Genomic DNA, 26196 nt, shown 5'->3' on the forward strand with positions numbered 1-26196 from the left:
AACTATAGTTTAGATCATTTAAAAAATTTGTTGTGCTTTAATTTTGTTGATTTTAAATTTTGTTAATTTTATTTTCTCTACCTTTTCCTTTTAATGACGTCAGTTTTTTGTTTTATTAGTTTTATAGCTTTTCTGCTTTCCAATTTAGCTGTTTCTTTCTTATTTTCAAAATTCCCTCCTTTGTGCTTTGGGTTCATTTCTTGATTTTTTGTTAAATTTCATATTTTATTCTTTAGTTCTCTCTTTTTCCTACTTTGTTAACGTGTATTCTCAGAGACATAATTTTTCCTTAGGGGCCTTTGCTACATTACAGAAATTTTTTATGTTGTTTCATCATTACCATGGACTTTCACAATTATTATTTATTAACAGTTTTTATGTTTTGTTTTTTAACCCAATCATTCTTCTGAATGTCATTAAGTCTCCATTTTGGTTATTTGTTTGTTTTCCCTGTATTCATTACAATTTTTAATTGCATATGGTCCTTAAAGTATTTTATTATTGATGATTTTTTTACATTTATTTATAATTTCTCTGTTCCTATCTTTTGTAAAGATATATCGTTGATTGCACATGTATAACCTATATCTGATTGCTTACTATCTCAGGGAGGCGGGATGAAGGGAATGGGGAAGGATAGAATTTGGAACTCAAAACTTAAAAAAAGATGTTAAAATTGTTTTAACATGTAAATGGAGGGGGGAAATAATATGTAGATAATGTGTGGTGCCAAAAATGCTAATTTTATTCATAAGATATCTTAAGTCTTTCTCTATAAAATCTAACAGTTTTATTTAGTTCTGCACTTTCCCTTTTGTTCATCTTTGTTAGGTTTGTCCAATACTTCTGAAGGCTCCTTTTACTATTGTATTACTAGCCATCTCTTTTGAAGTTCAGTTGAAATTTCCATAATGAATTTAAATACTATGCTATTTGATATAAATGCTTAATATTAACACTAGTCCATTATCTATAGTTCCTTGCTTATTTCTATTGATATTGTGAATTTTAGTTTTGTTTTGTTTTTCTGATTGTATTTGTCTGATTGCAATCCCCTGCTGTAGGGGGTTTACAGTAGTGCTTCTTAAACTGTGGTTTGCAACCCCATATGGGGTCACATAACTTAATGTGGGGTTACAAAAAATATGGCAACAGTAAAAGGTTTCCAAACTTGCAATGACCAAAAATTAATTCCAAAATCAAACACATAATGAATCTGAAGTGTTTCTGGCAGTGCTTGCCCATGTTGCAATGTGCAATTTCACTGCAGCCTTGGTTCTGAACACACAGTATGTGTACTTTGCGCATTGCGCATGCCATCATGCCACACAATGACAACGAACACTGCCAGAAACACCTCAGCTCAGATTTGAAACTATTGTATGTTATCAATTGCAGTGTTTTACTGTACATACAAAGTTTTTAAATGAATTTTGGCTTGAGACTAGGATAGAATTTCCAACAATTTTTAAAATGGCCCTAAACGTTCTTCGGTCATTTTGTACTACATATTTATGTGAAGCAGTGTTCTCAGCACTTACAATTATAAAATCAAAATATTAATCAACTCTGAAAAATGTTGGAAGATGCTCTATGTCCTGCAGTATCAAATATTCTGCCAAAATTTAATTCTTTATGTAAAAATAAACAAGTACATTTATCACACTAGTATACAAATTTGCTTTCATCTTTAATAAATTGTAAAACCATATGCATACCAAAAAATTGTTTCAAAATATATGTCTCTATGATTTATCATCAGTAAATGTTTGATTTGTATACCTACTTTATATACCTATATACCTGGCAAAATTTAAGCAGTCCTGGTCTACAATACGCTTGGTACATTGATCCTGTGCCCCATTCTGGCACTCTTAAAGTTTGTTGGATTGATTAATCTATTCATGTTTAAAACCATGATCCTTAGGCTTCCAAGTTCTTCATTTGTTGTGTTAGTGTGGCTTTCTGTTTTCATCCCATTCCCCTTTAAAATAAGTCCTTTGTCCCCAAGGTTAGTTCTGCTGATACTAGTTTAAGGCTAATCTATAACCACAGGGACTCTCTCCCTCGTTTTTGGATTTTACTTCAATGATTTCATTTTCTTTGTTTTACATATTTATCCATTTCTCTTCTTCTGCGCGCACCCTTCCCTACTTAATTAAGTGGTTATTTCAAAATCCCTTCCTGCTCCTTTCAAACTTACTCTTATTTTCTTGATTTTCTTTTACAGATTCTTTTTCTAATTGTCTAATTTTCCTTGTTCTCTTCATTATTTATTTTCCATTCCAGTCTATTACTCCTTTATTCTTTCTGAGTTCTTCATGGAGTTAAAACTTCTGAAGTCCCAATTTTGAGCTCTCTCTTCTAACCAATTTCTAAATTACTGCCTTAATACATCTTTCTCCATCCTCTTTTTTTTCTGCTATATCTCAATCTTAGAAATATAAATTTGTGGGGGAAGATGGAAGCAATGCTATCTAGTAATTGCCATCTGGCCCAAATCATGCAGCCCAACCGCAACCCTTGCTTTTCTCCTTCCCAAAGACTGTACTATCTCATATCTGGCTCTGTGCCACCCCCCCATTCTGGGTACCAGCTGTCCCTATAAACTCAGATATCCCTTTCTCTTTGGGGCAAGGTCCTACCAATAGAAGCATACACTCTCCTGGAGAAGATGGCCTCCCAATGCAAATACTCCCTCCACTCTGACAAAACCAACCCTGATGTCCCTCTCACAAGAATCCCCTATTAGACCTCCTCTTCATCTGATTCCCCATTTCAATCCTGGGCAACCTCACCCCTTCTCCTATAGTTCCTCTCTTGCTGAGGCTATAGAAGTCAATATCCCTTCACAACAACCCCCCCGCCCCCCCACCATGGACTTGAGAGTACCATATGTTTTCCTACACAGATACTGGTTCAATCAATTTAGTCAAATAATAAAATGGTCTATTTAGTGACTTAATAATAGCTAGTATTTATAGAGAGTTTGCAAACATCTCATTTTATCTTCACAACAACCCTGACAAGTAGATGCTATTATCATTTTACAGATGCAAAAACTAAAGCTGGGAAAAGAAGTGACTTGCCCAGGGTCACAAGCTAGTAAGTGTCTGAGGCTTACTTTGAACTCAGGTCTTTCTTCCTTCAAATCCCATACTCACTTTCAGACACCAATAGATGCTTTTATAGGAGGGACCAAATTTTAAAAAATAACTACACAATTTATAATGCTTCTTAAGTTCAGCAGTGAAGAAATAGAGCAATGTTGACTCAAAGATGATAAATTCAAATCCAACACTATTTTCTGTTAATAGTATACATTAATGTCAAGGGTCAGGACCATATTTGTTTTTATTTTGCTTCTAAAGCCCTCCACTAGATTCCTGCTCCTCCAGTACCTAAATGGAACGTGGAGACAACCCTGGGTTTCTGAGACATATGCCAACTAAATGTGTGAGCTTTGGCAGATCTTAACAAACTAGAAAGGCTCTGAGTATAAGTCTGATCTCTGACTGAAGGCCACTCATCTAGGGATCAATTAGGCCAAGTCTGGAAACTTTATCAATAGTGTGGCATCCAGGTGAAGAAATTTTCCCACATAGAATCTTTCAAAGACTATCTAAATTATACAGGGGTTAGGAAAAAAACCCCAAAACATCTGCACATTTTTTTTAGGAGGGGGGAAGACAGGGCAATTGTGGTTAAGTGACTTGCCCAAGGTCACACAGCTAGTAAGTGTGTCAAGTGTCTGAGGCCAAATTTGAACTCAGGTCCTCCTGACTCCAGGGCTGGTGCTCTGTTCACTGCGCCACCTAGCTGCCCCCATCTGCACATCTTTAAGCATTTCTTTCTTGGGCAGCTAGGTGGCATAGTGGATAGAGCACTGGGCCTGGAATCAGGAAGACTCCTCCTTCATGAGTTCAAATCTGGCCTCAGAAACTTACAAGCTGTGTGACCCTGGGCAAATCACTTAGTCCTGTTTGCCTCAGTTTCCTCATTTGTAAAATGAGCTGGAGAAGGAAATTGGCAAATCACTCCAGGATCTTTGCCGAGAAAACCCCAAATAGTGTCACAAAGACATGACTCAACGACAACAAAACTTGTTTCTGGTATTCTATCCTTAGCAGTCATATACTACTTTATATTGATATGTATTTTAATAAGACAAACTTTGAGATGTAGCTTAGAGGAGCAGGCAGCTTGCTTTAGTCACTTCCTATTATTGAGTTTCTCCACTTAGGACTGTACTGTCCTAAAGCATAAGAATCTTTTCTTACCTTTCTTGTTATGGTCCATCCTGCCACAACCCCTAACACACATCCTAATGCATATCAGATTGTTAGGCTTCGCTGATGGGTGAACCTCTGCAACAGTGATGCTAGTTTCCCAGAGGCCAAAGACTCATTTGTGCATGAAAACATTGTATGATATAAATGACTGTTAAGTGCTTGAGACAGGACAACTTCCCCTGAGATTCATCATGGTATAATGCAATGAGTTCTGTGAGGTCAGCTGGTTAGTCAACAAGCATTTATTAAGTGCTTACTATGCACCAGGCAGCATGCTAAGTGCTAGGGGCACAAAGAAAGACAAAAAACAGCCCCTGTTCATAAGGAGCTCACATTCTAACAACTATATCAACTACAACAAAGGTAAGGCGCCCTCTAAGGTCCTAGTATGGCTTGGATTATTTTCCTCTAAAAACAGCGTTATATTCAGAGCTTTCTTAACCATAAAGCCCTTTAAATAAGCAGGTTATGGATTTTCTTCAATGTCTGCCCACTAACTGGTAACAGATTCTTAGGATCTCTTAGTTTATACAAAATGTACAGTGTTAATGAAACCCAGAAGGCTATCTTTTAAAGATGTTTATTTAACTTCCCTTTCGGAATATGACAAACATCATTACCATCCTTTTTTCAAATATGTAAATTGCAAAAGTCTTCTGCAGATAGAATATAAGCTGCATGAGAACAGCAACTGTTTCATTTTCTTTTCATTTCTCAGTACTTGGCACAGTACCTGGACTCAGTACATAGGTAATAAATGCTTGTTGATTGACTGACTGGCTATCTTTATACTTATATCCAAATATGGGTAAGTCTGATGCTCCAGGAATTTTTCATCAATTCAAAACTGATTAAGAACTTCAGGTCAGACCAATATTTTTAATACCAAATACCAATTTTTAAAACCAACCCCCCCCCCCCAATCACAATATGAAGGCTCATGTCTTAAGATACACTTTTCCATTCTCTGGGCTTTCCTCTGTTCCTCTTTTAAATTATTTTTCTAATTCTGAACTTAAAATGTCAAAAATGGACATGCCTACCTATATACACAGCAGAATATAAAAAAGGAAATTCTAAATGAAATCATGAATCTATTTCATAATGCTTTATATACACACATATCTACACACGTTTTATATGTTTATACATGTGTGTAAATATACACAGATATACATAATTTTATAGATATATAGTGTCTACATGCTACTTTCAAAATGGTCCTTCTTGTCTGCTTCCTTCTGTTCTCTTTGAAAAATATTTTAGTGGCTCTCTTTTGGGGCATTATTCTTATTAATCCCTCCCCCTAATTAAAAAGAAAAAGAAAAAAGAAAACCTCATAACAAACAAGTATAGTCAAACAAAATGAATCCACAGCCAGAAATGCCCATCTCTTGCTGCACTTCATGTCCATCACTTCTCTGCCAAAAGATCGGTAACTTGCTTCACCATCAACCCTCTGCAGACATGTTTGGTGACTGCACTGATCAGAATTCTTAAGTCTTTCAAAGCTGCTTTTCATTACAGGGTTGCTGTCCTTGTGGAAATTGTTCTCCTAGTTCTGCTCACTTTACTCTGCATAACTGTGTACTGCCTAGGATTCTCTGAAATAATCTCTTTTGTAATTTCATATGAATAATAATATTCCATTATATCCATATACCACATTTGTTCAGCCACTCTCCAAATGTCTGAGGCAAGCCTAAGCACCTCCTTAGATTCATTTTTTTTTTCTTTTCTTTTTCTTCTCTTTTTCAGTGTAGCCTTTAGGATCAGGAAGTTAGTTTTCCTCATAACTGCTCCTTTCCTGTTTTTATCCTCTCTTAAGTGTGTCTCCTCCCTCCCCATTCCTGCTTGTTTTCTAACAAGAAAATATGTGATAGTATTTCTACACCAAACTTTTTGTGTATGTGTTCAATACTCCTCTGTCCATTTCAGATAGAAGGTTCATCTGATGCCCATTCCTCCCATTCCTTCCATGTCTGTAGACCCCAATAATGAGAAATAGCAAGTCCCCCTACTTTGTCCTCCTTTCTACACTAGCATATTTTTCCCTTTCCCTTCCCTTCTCAGGACTCTCAGAAGCACACCTCTCCCCTGGAAATTTTTTTTTCATTTAATTCCCTTAGTGTTATTTGAAGATATTTAGGTTCTGAAAGGACTCTTGTTTCTTCTCCCCCTATTAGAATGCCAGTGCTACATCATCATCAAGCTCCAAATGCTCAAATAGGTTTACCTTTCTAGGTTTCTCTAGGTTTGTATTTTAAAACTCCTACTCAGCTCTGGTCTATTAATCAGAAATATTTGAAAGTCCTTTAATCTATTAAAAGTCCATTTATTCTTCCCCTTCCCCAACACCCACCAGTATGAAAATACTCGACCTTGCAGGGTAAGCTGTTCTTGGTTGCAAAACTATCTCTTTTGCCTTTTGGAATACTGCACTTGAATATTTTCTCTTCTTTTTTAATGGTAGAAGTTGACACTTTCTTGTATGATCCTAGGTACTTAAAAGGTTTCTTTCTAGATACTCATGGCACTTTTTCTTTGATGTGAGAGCTTTGGGTTGTGGCTGTGACATTTCTGGGATTGCTTCTTTTCAACTTTCTTTCCAGAGGTGACTGGTAGATTCTTTCTATCTTTAATAGCCTTCTGGTTCTAATATATCTGGGCAATTTTCATTTATGATTACTCTAAATAGAGTATTCAGGATTATTTTTTAAAATTTTTCATCGAGTCTGATGGATTCCTAAAATCTCTCTCCTTGATCTGTTTTCCAGGTCATCAGATATCTTACATTTCCTTCTATTTTTTTCAATCTTGTGATTTTGTTTTTACTATTTCTTGCCGTCTCATGGAATCATTGATTTGTTTGGTCTAGTCTAGTTTTTAGGGAGTTCATTTCTTGGGTAAGGTTTACCATTTTCTTTTCCAAGATATTTATTCTCCTAATTCTTTCATTCAAAGCTTTTATTTCTCTCTTCATTCTTCCAGGTATTTATGTAATCCTTGTGGAAAATCTCTTGTTTTCTTGTCAGTCTCTGTTTGTTACATAGTTACTATGTCTTTTTGGGAGATCTCTACGTTTGCGATAATTTTTTGTACTGGCTGATGTATTCTTTACTCATCTTGTTGTCAGCTTTCTGTGAGACTATGGCTATACTTCTCTGCTATCTTTTAGGTTGAGTGTTTCACCTTGCTTGGTCACCTGATTCCTGTGCTGACCTGTGATTAGCCCCACTGGAATGCAGACATTCAGAAAGTGAGATCATCAGGGCTTGTTCTGGCCTCTGAGCATAGAGTACTATGGACCTCAATGCCATGGACTGGGTGTGCTGGGCTGAACACTTCCTGCTGCTGTACACAACTTCTCTCTGATTCTTACACCTGCATTACTAACCCATCTCAATCTCTTAATCATTAAAAAGGTTACTGTCCTTCTTTAAGGAATGGAAGAATGTAAGTCTTCATGTTAGGGATAGTTTCATTTTGTCTTTGTATTCATAACATTCTGGACACAGTAAGTACTTAACAAATATTTGTTGGATTAAATGGGAGCTGATGAAATATTCTGCTTCAAAAGAGGATAAATTCAAGTCTCTTATTTATGCTGCTGGATAGCACTAGTCACTCCAGAGTAAAAAACTAAAGAAATATGATGTTAATAGGATAGAACTGGACCTGTAATTTAAACTGATACAGAATATTCCTGGAGGAAAATTTTCTCTCCCAATGCAAGTTGGCATTAGCTCTGCAGCCCAGTCTTAGAAAGTAGCCTAGAACACAGAGTGGTTAGGTGACCTGTCAAGGGTCACTCAGTTAGAATGTGGCAGAAGTGGGCTTTGAATGCAAGGCTTTTTAACTCTGAGGATAATGTTAATAAAGAGGAGAAGGGAATAAATAAGCATTTATATAGTGCCTACTATGGACCAGATATCCTCCAGGTCCTGAGCTCTATCCTCTATGCAACCTAGTTGCCTTAAAGGTAAAGATTTACCTTTACCCTTAAAAAGAGTAAAGAAGGGAAAGAAGCTATAATTTCATAAAAGAAAGGAAAAGTATTATTTACAATGGATTAACTGTTAAAAATACTACTATGGTACAAGACATTAAGAAGCCTCAAATTTACCATGTAAATTCATCTGGAATTACCTTGTCAATAGTAAGCATATAGAAATGTGTGATGTCATTTTCATGTGCATACTTGATTCTTGCCATACATTCTTCTTCATCAATTAATTCACCAACATACTCATTCACAAACTCTCCCTGTAGGGTAGAAGAATGTAGCTATAATAAATAATATACCACACACAAAGAGAACATTTTATATCCTATATCAATATCAATTAGGACAGGAACCGGGTCTCATCTTAATATTAAAGTACTGATCAAAAGATAGCCTATGAGCTAATTCTCTCCTTAGATGGGTCATAGAAGGCCAAGAGCTTAGAATACACTTGGTTGAAGCACAAAAATTGAATGAACTTTTCTTAGACTACCAAACAGTGCAGGAATTGCTTGATCCTAAGAAGGAAGAGCTGAAATAGGGGCTGACTTCAAAGGACATGCCACTTCGCCTTTAAAGGATTTCTAACCAAAGCCACCTCTCTAGGCAATTGTTGCCTCTGTAAGAAAACTTTCCCCCAGTTCTGCTGTTCGTTAAAGCTGAAGACAACCAGAGAAAATTATCAGAGACTTCTAATGAGCCACTAATACCTTAGTGACATGCAATCTGCCTTTCACTCTACCCCTCCCAGATCAAGTAATTTCTCTAAGGTCTAGGAAACTTTAGGGACTCCGGGAATGTCACAACAATCTCTCTAGGCACCATTTCCGATTAATTCAATAAGACTAGACTTGTAACTTTACTGGTATAAAGAATTCTGATGGAGGAAACTCCCTTACCAGTATGGATTGGCACCTGCTTATACAGACTTAGAGAGTTAACACGGCATTGAGAAGTGATTTGATTGGGGTCACACAGTCAGTACGTGTCAAAAGCAGGTCTTCCTATGAGCCATGCCTGTGTTTTACCCTCTCACCCTCACCACATATATCATCAACCATTCAGGCCTATGCTCCCCCTAAATACTGAGAAGCATATCTGACACCGAGGAAATAAGAAAAGAATGGTCTTTAAAAACTATTAGAATGACAACTTCTTTTAAATATGACCATTACATTTCCTGTGGCGGAAGCTTTTTATATAGTCTGTTAAACAATACAGCAGAATGGACTGGATGAAATAGAAATTGAGATAAGGAAAGAATTCTATTACAACTGGTCATTCTTATAAAAACAAGATTGCTATTTAATCTATCACTATGTTCAGATTAGATATTCATTTACTACTTGCTCAACTAAAGCATCTATGCCAGCAGACTTTTTTGGACTCTGGAAACACAGCAGCAAAGATAGAAAGGCATTTAAAAAACATTTGCAGACACATTTTTAAAGTGGTAGAATAACGAACTTAAATATATTATCTGAATTCTACTACTTGGGACTGTATAGAACTAAAGTAGCACTCTTTTCCATTCTGACCCTTTCAATAACGCAATTCTTCATAACTAGTGACTACTTCCAAATCTCAACTCTGCTGTTTTGAGTTAGATTTCCTTTCCTATAACACTAAACCAGTACTCCCATCTTTGCTTCAGGACAGAAACTTTAAAGGTAAGTAGTTTAATCATATTTTGAGAAGTTTCCCAATTTTAGATCAAGTGACCATTTTAAATAAAGTTCTGAAAGACCGTTCTTTTCTGATTCTCTTACAGGGAAAAAACATTACATACCTTTTTAATGTCCCTCTTGGCAACCAGGCCCCAGCCTTTGCCATCAGTTTTGATGATCTTTGTCTCTGGATACTGACGTTTGGTAAAGCACTGGTTTTGGCACTGCTCTCCTGCTGGACAAACTTGAGGGTGGCACTCATACATTAACATCCGATTTAAACATTCTGAGTCGAAACCACAAGGATTTTCATCTGTGGGCTTGCAGTTGCATTTGGGAATTTCAGAAATATCAGCTGTATATATCTGAACTTTTCCACAAGGTTTATTCACCTGAGTGTAGAAATTAAACTACTTTAAAGGAAGGCAAGACACTTGAATCCCTCATATGCCTTCACTTTCAACAAGGTTCCTAAAATCTTATATATTATAGCTGAAATGAGAAATCCAGCTAACATTTTATTAATGTTAATTATTTGCCTTCTTTTCTGAGACTAAAGAACAGGACCTTGGACATCATTAGGGTACAACAGTTTACCAGAAATATAGGTAGATGGGTAATTCCAAATTTTCTAAATTCAGTTAATACCAGTCTGGAGAAGGCAGTTAGAGGGAGAAGCAGAGAAAAACCGAAAGTGTTCAATGAAAATGATTCTTCCTCTACTTTCATTCAATTGAATACTCATCTCCATGATATAATGGAGGGTAGCCAAAAGGATCTAGAGATATGATATTATCAAATATAAGGGGAGAGAGCCTTGATGGATCCTTCTTTATTAAAAATCAGAGTATATGCTTATGAAGTGTGTGTATATATATGTACACATGGATGTGTATATATGTAACACATATTATACATGTATGTATGCATGTATTTACTTATTTTAAGGAGAATCACAGGCCTCACAAAACAAAAAGTAGAAGACTGTATCAGTAGTAGGGAAAAGTGACACAGAGACAAGGTATCGAGTTGAGTTCCTGCCAATGGGCCATTGAAACTAAAAAGAAACCATACACAAAGGGGCCAGAGAGATCACTTTTTGCTTTCCTGACCTCTAGATTATGATCACAATATTATGAGCTACTTGAGAACAGAAATCACATGTTTTTTATGCATTATTAACTAGTACTGAGAAAAAATATTCAATTAGTTAAATCAAATTACTAGGTCCTTTCAATTCCAACACTATCCCTCTAATTTGGGTCTCTTTTTTTCTTACCCTCAGAATACTACAACTTACCTTCAATCTCAAACACCAGTGATCAAAGGTACACAAAGCTACTTCCACTGTACTGTGTCAGACGCCATGCTCAAAAGCAGGCTCTTCCATAGTCTGGCTATAACCTACCTCATCCATACGTTAGCTCCCATTACTTTCCTCTTCTATAATGGAATTATGCTTACTTCCCTCACAAGTAGATCCTGTCCCCACGAGTACAACTGTGAACTCCGTGCCTATTTGTTTGAAATGCTTTTTGTTCGTCCCTGTATTTCTTGAAATACTATCTAACCATGGGAAATAAAGCTTAAAACCCATCCCTTCTATGCACTAGCCATAATCTTATAAGGGATATTTCTTCACACTTAAATCTACAATGATACCATTTTGCTTTTCATCTGGGTGATCTTTCAATGAATTCCTACAGAAAGTATCACCTGCACTGCTTATATTGCACACATACTACTTGGTATTGAAGTTCTTTTATATCTGTCTTGGGCTTAGTCCAGCGTCTTCCACAGTATTTATTACACGGCACTATTTACTGATTTACTGAAGATGACATCATAATAAATACGTGCTTACCCATACAAACTGTCCATTTTTGAGATTCATATCCATTTGCACAAATGTTTTAACAATTTAAACTTCATCAATAAATTACCCAATTTATCAATGTCGAGTTCTACAGCACGCTCTAATGATTTCTTCAAACATTTATATTTAAAAGTCTTACCTTAATGTGTTTGTAAGGTGGAGGTTTACGTTCATTTTCCTGGGTTTCTCTGGCTTCCCGCTGAAGCTTTATTTCTCGAAAACGAGCTTCGGCTTCTTGCAATGCTAAAAAGTTGATGAAATATGGTTAAGAAATCTTGTCAATACAAATAGCTCATGTGTCTTTTATTCTATATTCCTGACAATTTTTCTTGTTCAAATGCCATTTCATGGCTAAACTGATTAAAAATACTGGTTTATGTATAGTTTAAATATACATTAAGATATTTTTGGCAATATTTTTTGTGGTGATAAAGAAGTGGAAACAAAGTAGATGCCAACAACTAGGGAACGGCTTACCTAACTGCAAGACATGAATGTAACGGAATATTACTGCGCTCTAAGAAAAGATGAAAATGATGAATATAAGGAAGCATGTAAAGTTTTATATAAACTAAGGCAAAATGAAGCCAAGCCAAGAAAATGATATGTACACCGACAGCAATGTAAATGGAAAGAAAAATAAAACCAAAACTAAATGTTGCTAAATTATAAAGACAATGCTTGGGCCCAAAGAAGACAGATGAGAAGACAACTCCTCTTACTTCTTTGGAGTGATAGAAAACATGGGTGCAGCATAAAACATGAAATGTTTTCAACATGTTCATTGGTTTTGCTGAATTGTCCCCTCCTTTTCTTCTTAAAAAATTCTGTTATAAGGGCTCTCTGAGATCTGGGAAGGGTAATACTAGGGGAAATGTAGATTTTGTAAAAACAAAACATATTAATAAAAACCTATTTTAAAAAATTTATAATTTACTCTCAATAAAGAATACTTCCTAGTTTCTTACTCTGCATAAGGCTGACACAGCATGTCTATGACTGAAAATACATTTTCATCTCAATTTAATACTCCGATATTATCATTAATTAAAAAGTTTATTAATAAGTTTTAAATTCCATCAACAAGTACCAACATTCACAGATATGAGAAAAGAGAACATTTAAAAAAACAAACAAAAAAGTCAAGTAAATAAGCACTTATAAAATGTCTAGTATGTGCCAGACACAGTGCTAAGCACTGGGGATACAAAAAAAAAAGTCAAAAGGAATCTCTGTCTTCAAGGAGCTCAGTCTAATGGAAGAATCAACATGAAAACAGTTGCACACAAATAAGATATAGGATAATTGAAGATAAACTCAGAGAAGAGAAGGCATTAGCATCAAGAGGAATTGGGAAAGACTTTTCTACCGAAGGCAGGATTTTAGCTAAGACCTGAAGAAAGCCAGAGAAGCCAGGAGGTGGACACAAGGAGGGAGAGAATTCTAGCCATGGGGAACAGCCAGTGACAGCTGAGAGATGAGTATGTTGAGGAACAGCAAGGAGGCTAGTTAGTGGATTGCAGAAAAGAGTTAAGATGTAAGAAAAATGGAACATTGGAAAGGGGCCAGGTTATGAAGAGTTTTAAAAGCCAAACATGGTTAATGTTGACCACCTTGATACTCTTCTTCTTTCTAGGTTTTTGTGACACTAATTCCCTGGTTTTCCTTCTACCTATCTGACCCCGTTCTCAGTCCCCTTTGTTAGATCTTCATTTAGGTCATACCCATTAACCACGTGTGTCCCACTGGGCTCTATCCTAAGCCCTCTTCTCTTCTCCTTCTATACTACTTCACTTGGTGATCTCATCAGCTCCCATGGATTCAATTATCATTTCTATGCTGATGATTCGAAATTCCACTTATCCAGCCCTAACCTTTCTGCTGACCTCTATTCTCACATCTCCAACTGCCTAGTAGACCTTGAACTCAATGTCCCACAGACACATTCAACTCAACATGTTCAAATCTGACTCATGATTTCCCCCCCCAAACTTCCTTATTACTGTCGAAGGCAACACCATGCTCTCAGTCCCCCAGGCTTGCAAACTAGGCATTATCCTGACTCTTCACTATCTCTTGCCTCCCATGTCTAATCTGGTGCCACAGCTTGTTGATTTCACCTTTGCAACACCTCTTGAATACACCCCCTTCTCTCCTCTGACAGCTCCACCTCCTTACCTCATGCCTGTATTGCTGCAATGGCCTGCTGCTGGGCTGGCCTGCTTCCAGTCTCTCCCCTCTCCAAACATCTTCCATTCAGCTACCAAAGTGATTTTCCTAAAGTGCATGTCTGACTACATCACTCTTCTCCCCCATACTCAGTAAACCAATGACTCCCTGTCACTTCTTAGACAAAATATTAAATCTTCTGTTTGATGTTCAAAGCTCTTCATAATTTATCCCCCATAATACTCCCCCAACCTTTCCAGTTATTTTATACCTCACTCAACCCATATACTCTGAAAATTACCTCCTTGCTGTAACTCCTACAAGATATTCCTTATCTTCTGAGTATGTGCACTGGTTGTCCCACGCCTGGAATGTCCTCCTTCCTCATTTCTGCCTCTTGGCTTCCTAGCTAAAACCCTCACCTCCTATAGGAAACCTTTCTTAATATCTCTTAATTTTAGTGCCTTCCTTCTTTTGTTGATTTCCTATTTATCCTACACACAGCTTGTTTGTAGATAATTGGTTACATACTGTCTCCTCATTAGATTGTAAGCTTCTTGAGGGTAAGGGACTGTCTTTTGCCTTTGTATTCCCAGCACTTAGCACCACGCCTAGAAGAGTAGGCACTTAATAAATGCTTACTGATTGAAAACCTGCATATATTAACTTTATTAAGATAGAACAAAATAATCTTACGTATGTAACAAAGACTTTATTGCTTCTTAATGTTGTCTCTATTTACATAGATAGCTCTGATATTGGGTACATTTCCCTTTAATTCTTCCTTCTCTACTTTAAGTCATAGCATTTTTTCTATGAATTTTTCCTATTTCTACTTTCTTTCAGCATACTAATATTCCATTATATTCATACACTATAATTTTGTCTCAATCATTTCCAAGTTGTTAGGGTACTTGTCTATTTCTAAGGTTTGTTTGGCTATACAAATACTGCAACTAGGACTATCTTTATACATATTATTTTTTTTCATTGTCAGTAAGTAACATCTTTAGGGTATAAAATATGAAGTGGTATTGCTACAAACACTTTTGTAACTCTTATTATGTAATTCTGTATTTATTCCCAAAAAGACTGAAACAATTCACAGCATCACAAGTCAATTAGCATGTTAAGTTTTCCAGTTACACAAGCACTGAATTCTCTCATCTAATAGTGTCTTTGTTAACTTAATGGTTATAAGGTTACATTTCAGAGCTATTTTAATTTTCACTTCTCAAATTAGAATTCTCAAATTCACTTTTCAAATTAGAGATTTGGATCTCTTTTTCAAATAATTGCTCATAGTTTGTTTTTTCTTTGGAGAACTTCTTGTTTATGTTCTGTGACCATTTACTTACTGGAGAATGGCTCTTAGATCAAATTTCTTATAGATTTTAAATGCCAGAATTTTATCAAGTGTGTTTGATACAAATATTTTTCCCCTAGTCTGTATCTTTCTTATTCTGCATATATGGTTTGTAGTTGTGCATCTTTTACATAATTAAATAGATCTACTTTGTCTAAATTCCTCTTTTGGGTATGTTTTGGGTTTATTATTGATTTTCTACTTTTTAAAACTGCTCTTTTTAGTAACATCAGTATTTAGTTACTGACAACTCAGTAGTAGCACATAAATTTGGAAAAATATTAAAATCTAATTCTGAAGTCATCGATGGTTTAGCAGACAAAGTACTGGGCCTTGAAAAGAGAGCTACTTATGACATTTCAGTGTGTGACCCTGGGAAAATCTCCATCTCTCAGAGGTTTAAGTCATTCTCCAAGACTATAAATTACAGAGAGAGTGCCCATCTGCATTGGTAGAGGGGGTTTTCCTCTTTTTGAACTTCGCAGTATCAGTGATATCATAAGTCTCATCCCTATTTGTATCCTTAAACAAATTTAATTCAACAGGAATTATTAAGTATCTATTAGGTCTGGACGCTATGCAAGGTGTTAGGAATGCAAAGGTCAAAAAAAGACAATAGCCTTAAGGAGTGTACATTTTACTTAGGTAAAAGAGAAAATATAGACAGATAAATATGAAATCTATACAAAATCTGGGTTTTTTTTGCCCTTTTTGACAGGGGAGGGAGAGAATATTAACAACTGGAGATATTTGGAAAGATTTATGAGTTAGAGGCGACTAGATATAATTAAGCTAAGGAAAGAAAGCATCTAAGGCCCTCAAACTGGACTGCGTAAAGCCACTGGGTCAGGAGATCGAATGTTACGTTTGAAGAGAAACAAACTGGCCAGTTTAACTTGTGAAGACACAATGTAGTGTGTGTGAAGTGCAATAAAATGTTTTAAGAGATTCAAATTGAGATGTCCAGCAGGCAACTGGTGATGTGGGACTGGAGCTCAGGAGATAGATGAAAGGCTGGCTAGATATGTAGATATGGGAGTCATCTGTATAGAGATGATAACTGAACCCATGAGGGTTCATAATCAGAGGGATATTTCTGTACTCATCCTAAAAACGAATCTAAACATTTGAATGAAGGAAAATCTTTCATAAGTTTTTATAAAAAATGTAGAGAATACTGTAGACTAGTTCTGTAATAGATTTTGAATACCTGAACATAATTATAAGAAGAGAACATGGAAGGTAGTGAGATACAGTAGAAAGAGCCATGACTGGAGCCACAGGACAGGAATTTTAATCCTGTCACTGACTCCACTTCCTGGGCAAGTCTTATAGGGGTGGGACTCTTAATGACACCTAAGGTCCCTTCAAGCTCTAAAGCTATGATCCTACTGGGGTGGATAAGAATCAAAGCTAACTATGCCCAGTCAAACCTTAAAGAAAAAACAATTACAGTAAAACCTTGTAATAAAGGATCTTACCAAATTATGAATTTCACTATATTGCAGCTTAAACTATGTTCTTTATAAACACAGTGATGTATGGTAACAATACCTCTATTTTTTCCTTTGCTGTAAAACCAGACTAACATGAAAAATGTATTTTATTGACCTCAAATTCTCTGAGTGTCAAAAATGGATAAATATGAAACTTATATGTAAGATAAAAGAATCCAGAAAATATTTAAAATTACTAATTCTTGAAAATAATGATCATAAATATACAGAGTACCACAGAACATAACTTTATACAAACTGTTACTCTACTAAAAAATCATCACACTAATACTTTTCTACTCTCACCATGGTATTTACAAACTAATTTCTCTTATGTCTTAAAATGCAAATGTAACATGTTTGCTCTATTTCCTTTTTCTATATAGTTTCAAAGAAAAAAAGATAGATGACTGTTAATTAATAGAGTGAATATAAGACATTTCAGAAAAAAAAAACCTAAACAACATATTTTATATCTTGATACCATTTTTGAAGACTTTTCCAATTCCTTTAATTCCTTGATATCTGCTTCCCCGATCTCCTTCCATATAGGGAAAGACTCGTGCCTGATGTGTCCAGTAATAATCTTTAGATCCAAAGAAAAACACAGGAAACTCTCCAATCTCATGCTTCATTTTCTGAATATTGGGAGGAACATTTTTTGGATGGCAAACTTCTGCAGGCCACCATCTATATGACAAATTTTAAAAATTACATATTTAAAAACCTTTCATGGATAAGAATGGCAATTTTAAATATTTTTCACAATTTAACTAATTTAACAGAAAGATTGAAAAGAGGGGAAAAACACACAGACATAATCAGCATGAATTTCTACTCATCAGACAGACCTATAGTTTCCAAGTTTGACCCAAATGATGTCTTGAAAATGAAGCTTTTTTCCAGCTCTGCAGTCATTGCAATACCAACTGCCATCTGGCATTTCAATATTCAAACAATCTGGATGGAATGCTGCTGGACATGACTCACAGCATAACAGGCTTCCCCCTACGTGAAATGGAAAACTTTAGTTAGCTTTTGTTTACTCCAATTTAGGTCTTGATATAACTTCTCATAAGGTATAACAAAATTAATTGTGACATATTTGACTTTGAAATACTAATTCAAGAAAAATGACATTGTAAATGCTGACATTGTGATACATTAAAGTTGTTACTGTTCACACCACTAATGCATTTTGCTCTAATTTTAGTTTGAAATATTCTTTTACATGGTACCAACAAGTGCAAAAATGTTAGTATATTGTATTTGCTGTTGACAATTGCAAATAGTCACCATTAAAGGATTCTTATGTACTGTTTGCTGCACTATACGCTTGTTTAGCACTTTAAAAATGTGACAATCATAAAGTGACAGCATTGAAAAACTACTTTCAGTAGAATGATAAAAAGGTATCTGAACAATAGATTAAATGTAAATGAAACAAAAAAATACCTTACCTTTTGAGCAAACAAAGCACCAGCTCACATTCACATGGGCATGATGACTTTTTCCTTTCCGAGCAGTGAAATGATTAGTGCAAACAATGTTGTTGGAAGCAATCACTGAACAACCTGCAGCCAAGCAGCCATCTCCTCCATGATAGGCAACAGGACAGCGAACACATCGCATCATTTTACCTATCAAGTACACAAATGTTTAAATGTACTGATACTTCAAAGATCTCTGATTCGATCCATGCTTCCTTTCCTCCCCTAGTGCAAACCACAACTTTTCCATGTCTTAGAACAGGCCTGCACAACCTGCGGCCCTCGGGCCACTTATTGCTGGAGGATATCCCAAAGGATTTTGCAGCAGCCCTTGAAAAAAGTAGAGGAATGTAGATGTTTTCCTCTACATTTTACGGGTGCTACCCAAAATCCTCTGGCATGCTACAAGTGGCCTACAGGTCATAAGAGGCCCTAGGGCCAGAGGTTGTATAGGCCTGCCTTAGAATATGGTCATCGTGGATTTATGTGGCTAAAATAATTCATCACTTGATATAGCCAGATTTCCAGTGATAAACCTGTCCTGATTCAGCTAGGCTGATTCTTCAACAAATAAAAAAAATCTGTCCCCAGGCCTATACTTAAATGTCAGTAAGCCAGGTAGGAGTTACTGGACCTGGTACTCTCCATTAATATAACCTTCAAATTCCCAGAATAATCTTTATGTTATAATCCAACAATGGAGGAGAACTTTATGAAGGGTATTTAAGCAACAACTTAAAAATACATAGGGTGGTCATTCCATATTAACTCCAATTATTTAAAATAAATATGTGTAAGTTCTCAGAGATTGGGGCCAGGGGGCAGAGAGAAGTGTTAAATTACACTGGGACATTTCAAACATGTATCAATAATACTTAATATAGCTGGGCCATTTCTCTGATTAGAAATAGAAAAAACAAAAACAAAAAATGACAAGTTGTAGATTATCAAGGAGATAAGACACTGAATTATGCTGAGAAGAGTACTACACTTGCTTTGTTAACTGTTCATGAGATGTCACATATACTTTTTTTTAAAAGGTCTTCAGATAGGGAAAAAAAATTCTCATTAGAGAAAAATCAACAGTAACTTTTGTTTTTTGGCAGGACAGTTGGGGTTAGGTGACTTGCCCAAGGTCACACACCTAGCACGTGTCAAGTGTCTGAGGCCGTATTTGAACTCAGGTCCTCCTGACTCCAGGGCCCGTGCTCTACAGACTCACTGTGCCACCTAGCTGCCCCAACAGTAACTTTTAAGGCGAAAGCAATCTATTAAAACTTTAAGAACTCCAAGAATGTTTAACCATATATTTTCTCTCATTTAAGATTAAGAGAACAAAAAACAAGGTGAAAAGGTCTGGGCTTTTTTTTGGGGGGGGGGGGGAGCTTATCAACTGCACTTGCCTAGTGCTGCATGTTCAAAAGGATAAAGAAAAAGCCTGTGAGACTAGAAACGTCCTATTATATATCTCTAAGATTGATTTTTTCAGTTTTTTTTAAACAAAAAATATTACTAAACTTATCTGAAGAAAAATTAATTTTGCCCTTTAAAGGGCAGCTAGATGATTCAGTGGATGGAGTCAGGAAGACTCATCTTCATGAGTTCAAATCTGGCTTGAGACACTTACTAGTTGTGTGACCTGGGCAAGTCATTTAACCCTGTTTGCCTCAGTTCTTCATGTGTAAAAATGAGCTGGAGAAGGAAATGGCAAACCACTCCAGTACCTTTGCCAAACCCAAATTGGGTCATGAAGAGTCAGATACAACTGAAACAACTGAACAACAACAAAATACCTTTTGATGATCTTGGATTCGAAGGATTTGTTACATGACAGCTTACGCAGCTGTGGAGGGGACAACGAAATCCTCGGCTCTCAAATACAGTAAGGTGGTATTTTTTCACACATGCTTCATGGTAAAATTTTCCACACTGGGATACAACACAGCGTTTCACTTCTGTTTTTTTCTCCTTACAAACAAAACACGAGTGAATCCCTAATAATGATTAAAGGGAAAGTTGGGTATAAAGTATTAGTGTTAAATTAAATTACAGTTAATACTTAAGTCATTCTAAAAAAAAGTCTAACAATGGTCCCTTTCCAAGGGGGTCATGTTTTCAAATGGGGTGGGGCAGAGAAGGAAGGGGAAAAAACTAGCCACTACTTTAAGCCCCGGTAATAGGGAAGCATTCTTCAAAGTTTCAGCCTGAACACACAGACACAGCTGGAAAAACATAGAATAAAATAATGCAGCTCATTTTCTCATACAGTCATAGAACATTTGAGTTTAAAGGGATCAAAAAAGCCATCTAATTCCAGCCCAAACATAAATAATAATCTATTCTAAAATAACTTCAATCTGCAGTCATTCTGAATTTGCTTGAAGACCTCTAGTGAAGGGAAAACTAAAACTTCTTGAGGAAGCCTTTTGTACTTTTGAAGAGATGTAACTATGACTCAGGGAAAAGTGTTATGAACTATTATGCATGTTGTGAAATCTGACAGGATAGTTAAGGGTGAAGCTTTAATTAAATTAGTGTAAAGTCTGAATTATAGAATATTTTGGAAGAAATGTAATTTTATACATCTTAAGAGCATACAGTAACTAAAAGTGTTAATAGTACAATGGAAAGTACCATCTGATAATAAGACTCTTATGTAACAAACATTAGAATTTATAGTTTATAAAAACAAATGTTTCTCCAAAGGATTATAACACTTCTGTGCCTATTCCTCCTTTAACTTTATTACATAATTTGCTTAACAAACCCTTTTCTTTAAATAAGCTTTTTTTTTGAGGGGGAGAGTGGGTAGGCATGACTTGCTTGTGATTTGGGGATGCTGTGATTTCAGCGGTAGAGTGATCTCCTGGTGAAGAAACTCCCCCCACTAATGGAGAACAGCACCTATTCTATAACTCATTTCTTAGAGAATTGCCTGAGAGCACTGAGAGGCTCCATGATCTGCTCACATAGTCAGTACGTCTGTGGCAAAGATAGAGGCCAGCCCCTCTATTTCACTATGCCAGATGACCTCACCAAACCCTGTTTTCATAGATAAAATAGAACCAAGGTGAAAAATATGAACCAGAAATCCCAAGACTGTACAGTTGGAACAAATGTAGCTTCACTCTAGTTAAAAAGAATTCTCTGAAATCCTCAAAATCAAATGTCACATCTCACTGAACTCTCTGGTAGTATTAGAATTCTGTGATATTCTAATCTGAAATAAGTAGGTCACAGATCTGAACTGAGATAATCATTTATAGATGTTTTTGGTTATCATGACTATTTCTTGCAATGGGTATTGACCTTTATAATGAAACATTTCCAAGTTTCAAATAATGTCCTACTGATTAGAATGTCTATCACCATTCCAGTACAGCCAGATAGTTAACATTCTTTACTACGAGTTAATTTTATTTGTACAAAATTTTGGCTCTAATTGTAAATTTAAATTTTTTAAAAGTCCACCAAGGTGGTGTAAACCAAGAAAGCATCCTTTGCAGCATTCTAGTTTTTAAACTGACAACTGAGTAAAAGTTATTCTGTCTGCATTCAGACTCCGTAATTCTTTCTCTGGATGTGCATAGCTTTTTCCATCATGAGTTGTTTGGAGTTGTCTTTAGAACCTTGCATTGCTGAGAGAAGCCAAGTCTATCAAAGTTATTAATCTTACAATGTGTCTGTAATTGTGTACAATGTTCTCCTGGTTCTGCTCCCCTCACTCAGCATCAGATCATATAAGTCTTTCCAGGTTATTTTGAAGTCCACCTGCTCCTCATTTCTTATAGCACGATAGTATTCCATTACTTTCATACGCCACAACTTGTTTAGCTGTTCCCCAATTGATGAGCATCCCCTTGATTTCCAATTGTTTGCCACCACAGAAAGAGCTGCTATAAACATTTTTCGACATATGGGTCCTTTTCCCATTTGTATGATCTCTTTGGGATACAGCCCTAGAAATGGTATTGCTGGGTCAAAGGATATGCAGTTTTATAGCCCTTTGGGTATAGCTTCAAATTGCTCTCCAGAATGGTTGAATCAGTTCACAACTCCATCAGCAACGCATTAGTGTTCCAATTTTCCCACATCTTCTCTAGCATTTATCATTTTCCTGTTTTGTCATGTTAGCCAATCTGACAAGTGAGATGTGGTACCTAAGAGTTATTTGGATTTGCATTTCTCTAATCAACAGTGATTTAGAACATTTTTTCATATGACTATAGGTATTTTTAATTTCTTCCTCTGAAAACTGTCTGTTCATATCCTTTAATCATTTATCAATGGGGGAATGACTTGTATTCTTATAAATTTGTCTCAGTTCTCTATTTTAGAAATGGGGCCTTTATCAGAGACACTGGCCATAAAAATTCTTTCCCAATTTTCTGCTTCCTTCCTAAACTTGGTTGCATTGGCTTTGTACAAAAACTTTATAAAATTAATGCAATCAAAATTATCCAATTTGCATTTCATAATGCTCTCTATCTCTTGTTTGGTTATAAATTCTTCCCTTCTCCATAAATCTGACACGTAAACTATTTCTTGCTCTCCCAGACTGCATATATCATCCTTTATATCTACATGGTGAATCCATTTTGACTTTATTTTGGTATAACGGTGTAAGATTTTGGTTTATGCCCAGTTTCTCCCATACTATTTTCCAGTTTTCCCAGCAGTTTTTGTCAAATAGTGAGTTCTTATCCAAGAAGCTGGATTCTTTGGGTTTATCAAACAGTAGATTATTATAGTCATTGACTACTATTTCTTGTGTACCTAACCTATTCCACTGATCCACCACTCAATTTCTTAGCCAGTACCAAGTAGTTTTGATGACTGCTGCTTTATAATGCAGTTTAATATCTGGTATGGCTAGGCCGCCTTCCCTAGCATTTCTTTTCATTAATTCCCTCGATATTCTGGACCTTTTGTTCTTCATTATTTTTTCTAGCTCTATGAAACAATTTTTTGGTAGTTTGATTGGTATGGCACTAAATAAGTAAATTAATTTAGGTAAAATTGTCATTTTTATTATATTAGCTTGGCCTAACCACGAGCAACTGATGTTTTTCCCATTATTTAGATCTGACTTTATTTGTGTAAAAAGTGTTTTGTAATTGTGTTCATATAGTTCCTGGGTTTGTCTTGGCACCAGAGAAAGAATTAAGGAGTCTGAATGCAGATTGAAACGAACTATTTACTCTTTCTTTCCCCCTTCTTTCACATGGTTCATTCCATTGGCTATAATTCTTCTTTACAACATAACTAATATGAAAATATGTTTAATGTGAAGGTATATGTAGAACCTATATTGGATTGCATGCCCTCTTGGGGTGGGGGGAGAAAATCTGGAACTCAAAAGCTTGTGGAACTGACTGTTGTAAACTAAAAACAAATAAATTTAAAAGGAAAAAAAGTTATTCTGCAAAAAATTCAAGACTCTAAAATTAAAAGTATACATAAGTCTTACTTCAACAATTAAAAAATAGCATGTCAAATATCTTTTTTAAAGAAACCATTTTTTAAAATATAAGATTATTTATTGCTCAATGTCATAATCCAGAGATGAAAAGAGCACAAACAGCAACCGCTCAACTTGCAATAAGATGAAAATTCTACAAAGTTATTAGGGATTAGAGTATTTTGATAGAGAGTTCTCGGAAAAGGAACAGGTAGCACAAACATCAAGGGGAAAGGGCATTACTTGTCTATTAATTTCTTAGGTATAACAATTTCAGAAATGGTTCAAAACACACACACATCATATATATATATATATATATATGTATGTATACACACACACATATATATGTATATGTATATATATAAAATCTAGAATACTATCACCAGAGAAATTCTGTCAGTTTCTCTCTTTAAAAACTTTTTTTTAAAGCTCTGAACAAAAAACTTGCCTGAAGTACATTCACTGCAAATGAATTTTCCTTCTGGTCTTCTAGAAAGCCCAAGGCAGGATAAATGAAAGGCTCCATAACAGGGTCCTTCACAAAGTAGGAGACTGCCAGATTTCTCGCAAAGCTTTTAAACAGAAAGCAGGAATGTTGAATATATACAAAGATTTCTCCCCTCTCCCCATTTTTTTCTTCCTATGACCACTTTGCTATTTAGGGGGAAAAGCACACATGCAAAATACTATAGATTGCAAAATATTCATAAATCAGTCAATTATAAACACTGCCACTGACTAGCCAATCTCAAATTTAACTAAAATTATATAGTCTTTATTAAGAAATTTCAAGTCAGATATATGAACAAAATATTCATAGAAAATGTTGCATCATAAATTTATAGCTTAAAGCCACTGATGTCTAATTCATGAGACATTTCTATGGGTAAGGGCTACTTCTGACCAAAACACTACTTGTGTTATAATTGAACCATGACAGTTTTTCACCTCTCACAATCAGAGTTCCCACTCAGCATGATTCAAGCATAAATCAATGATCACAACTACTTAGGGCAACATAACTGCCTGTTTTATAGTAGATTATATCTTTGATAATAATCCAAAGTACAAGGCTTCACAAAGGCAAAATAGGGACATTTAAAGTTTGGCCAAAAGCCCATTATCACTGAACAATTACTGACTGAGGAATGAAAGCTTTCAGCTTACCTGACAGACATATTCCTTTTTAGCTGTGGTTCCTCGCTCAGATTTTTTGGAAGATATAGATATTTCAGTTTGAGTCTCATCTGCACTTTCATATGGGGACTCTGAAGGTTCATCTCCTTGACCATCTGAGATCTGAAGATGAAGCGTATGGATTATATTTCACTATAGCCATGGGAAGAAACAAGGGGGTGTATTCTGCTTTAAAAAAGGCACTAGTTATTGTTAAATGTTTTTACAAACCATACCTTATTAACATTTCCCTTTATTACTGAATTTAAATGTGACAACTTTTATACATACATGTATAGAAGTTGTATTATGCCTAAGATTAAGCAACATTCTTAAATAACCTTACATTTAACTAACTATAATAACAAAAATATCAGTACTGTTTTATATTTGCAAACTATAACACAGTTTAAAAATCTGGGGCTTTGACTCTCCCCACTAAAACACTTCAGTCCCAAACAAAGTCAAATGTAAACAGTAAAAGGTGTTAATACCAAGTATCTGGTTTTTTTTTCTTAAGTAAAATTTGGAACACAAGTTCAAGCCCCACAAATGTACTCCTATTTGCTTTATTTCTGTGCCAAAACTCAGCTTTAAAGGGGTTCAGAAAAATATTCCAATATTTCTTAAAAGTATTCATTAAACTTTGTTTTTGAGACTTATTATCAAGTTTGTGGATTATCCATGTCCTCTGTTTCTCTTCTTCTCCCCAATGCTTGTCTTTGGGACATTTCACAGCTCATTAGTACCTCCCCCAGAGGGTGGGTAGCTGAAGGGAGAGAAGGTGAAGAGAAGGTGAAGTCAAATCTGTCCATTTTACTTAACAGTTCTGGTTTAAAAAAAAAAGAAAGAAAAGTTTGGGAGGAAGAAATTCAAACTCTTGGCCAAATAACATGACTAACCTAGGAAGTTTTGTTTAGCCATACTATACCTACCACCCTCTTATTATCAAACATAATCTAGTTTAGGCTAATACTTCCCCACCCACCACTGAATCTTTTCAAAAGTCAGATTTCCAATTAAATTCCTACATGCTTAACTGAAAACAGCGAGACCTTTTGCCATTTAGCTTTTCTGTTAAAGATTCGTGATGATCTTTGTAAAAACAAAACTTTCTACACCATATGTGGAAGCTTTTACATGAGCCTAAATCACAACATTCATTTACCATTGTGTAAAGTAGTGGATCTAAGA

The 26196-nt window shown here is 35.6% G+C and overlaps 1 protein-coding gene across 1 annotated transcript in view; it reads right to left on the reverse strand.

Moving 5' to 3' along the window:
• NSD2 (nuclear receptor binding SET domain protein 2) overlaps window positions 1-26196 on the reverse strand; it is a 119303-nt gene that overhangs the window by 10819 nt on the left and 82288 nt on the right. Inside the window, 9 exon segments of the mRNA XM_036763050.1 lie at window positions 8442-8558; window positions 10088-10357; window positions 11981-12084; window positions 17357-17562; window positions 17724-17880; window positions 18333-18512; window positions 20156-20356; window positions 24275-24398; window positions 24994-25125. Coding sequence (XP_036618945.1) covers window positions 8442-8558; window positions 10088-10357; window positions 11981-12084; window positions 17357-17562; window positions 17724-17880; window positions 18333-18512; window positions 20156-20356; window positions 24275-24398; window positions 24994-25125 — 1491 coding nt within the window.

This window comes from Trichosurus vulpecula, chromosome 6 (genome assembly GCF_011100635.1).
Source record: "Trichosurus vulpecula isolate mTriVul1 chromosome 6, mTriVul1.pri, whole genome shotgun sequence".
Classification (NCBI taxonomy): Eukaryota; Metazoa; Chordata; class Mammalia; order Diprotodontia; family Phalangeridae; genus Trichosurus; species Trichosurus vulpecula.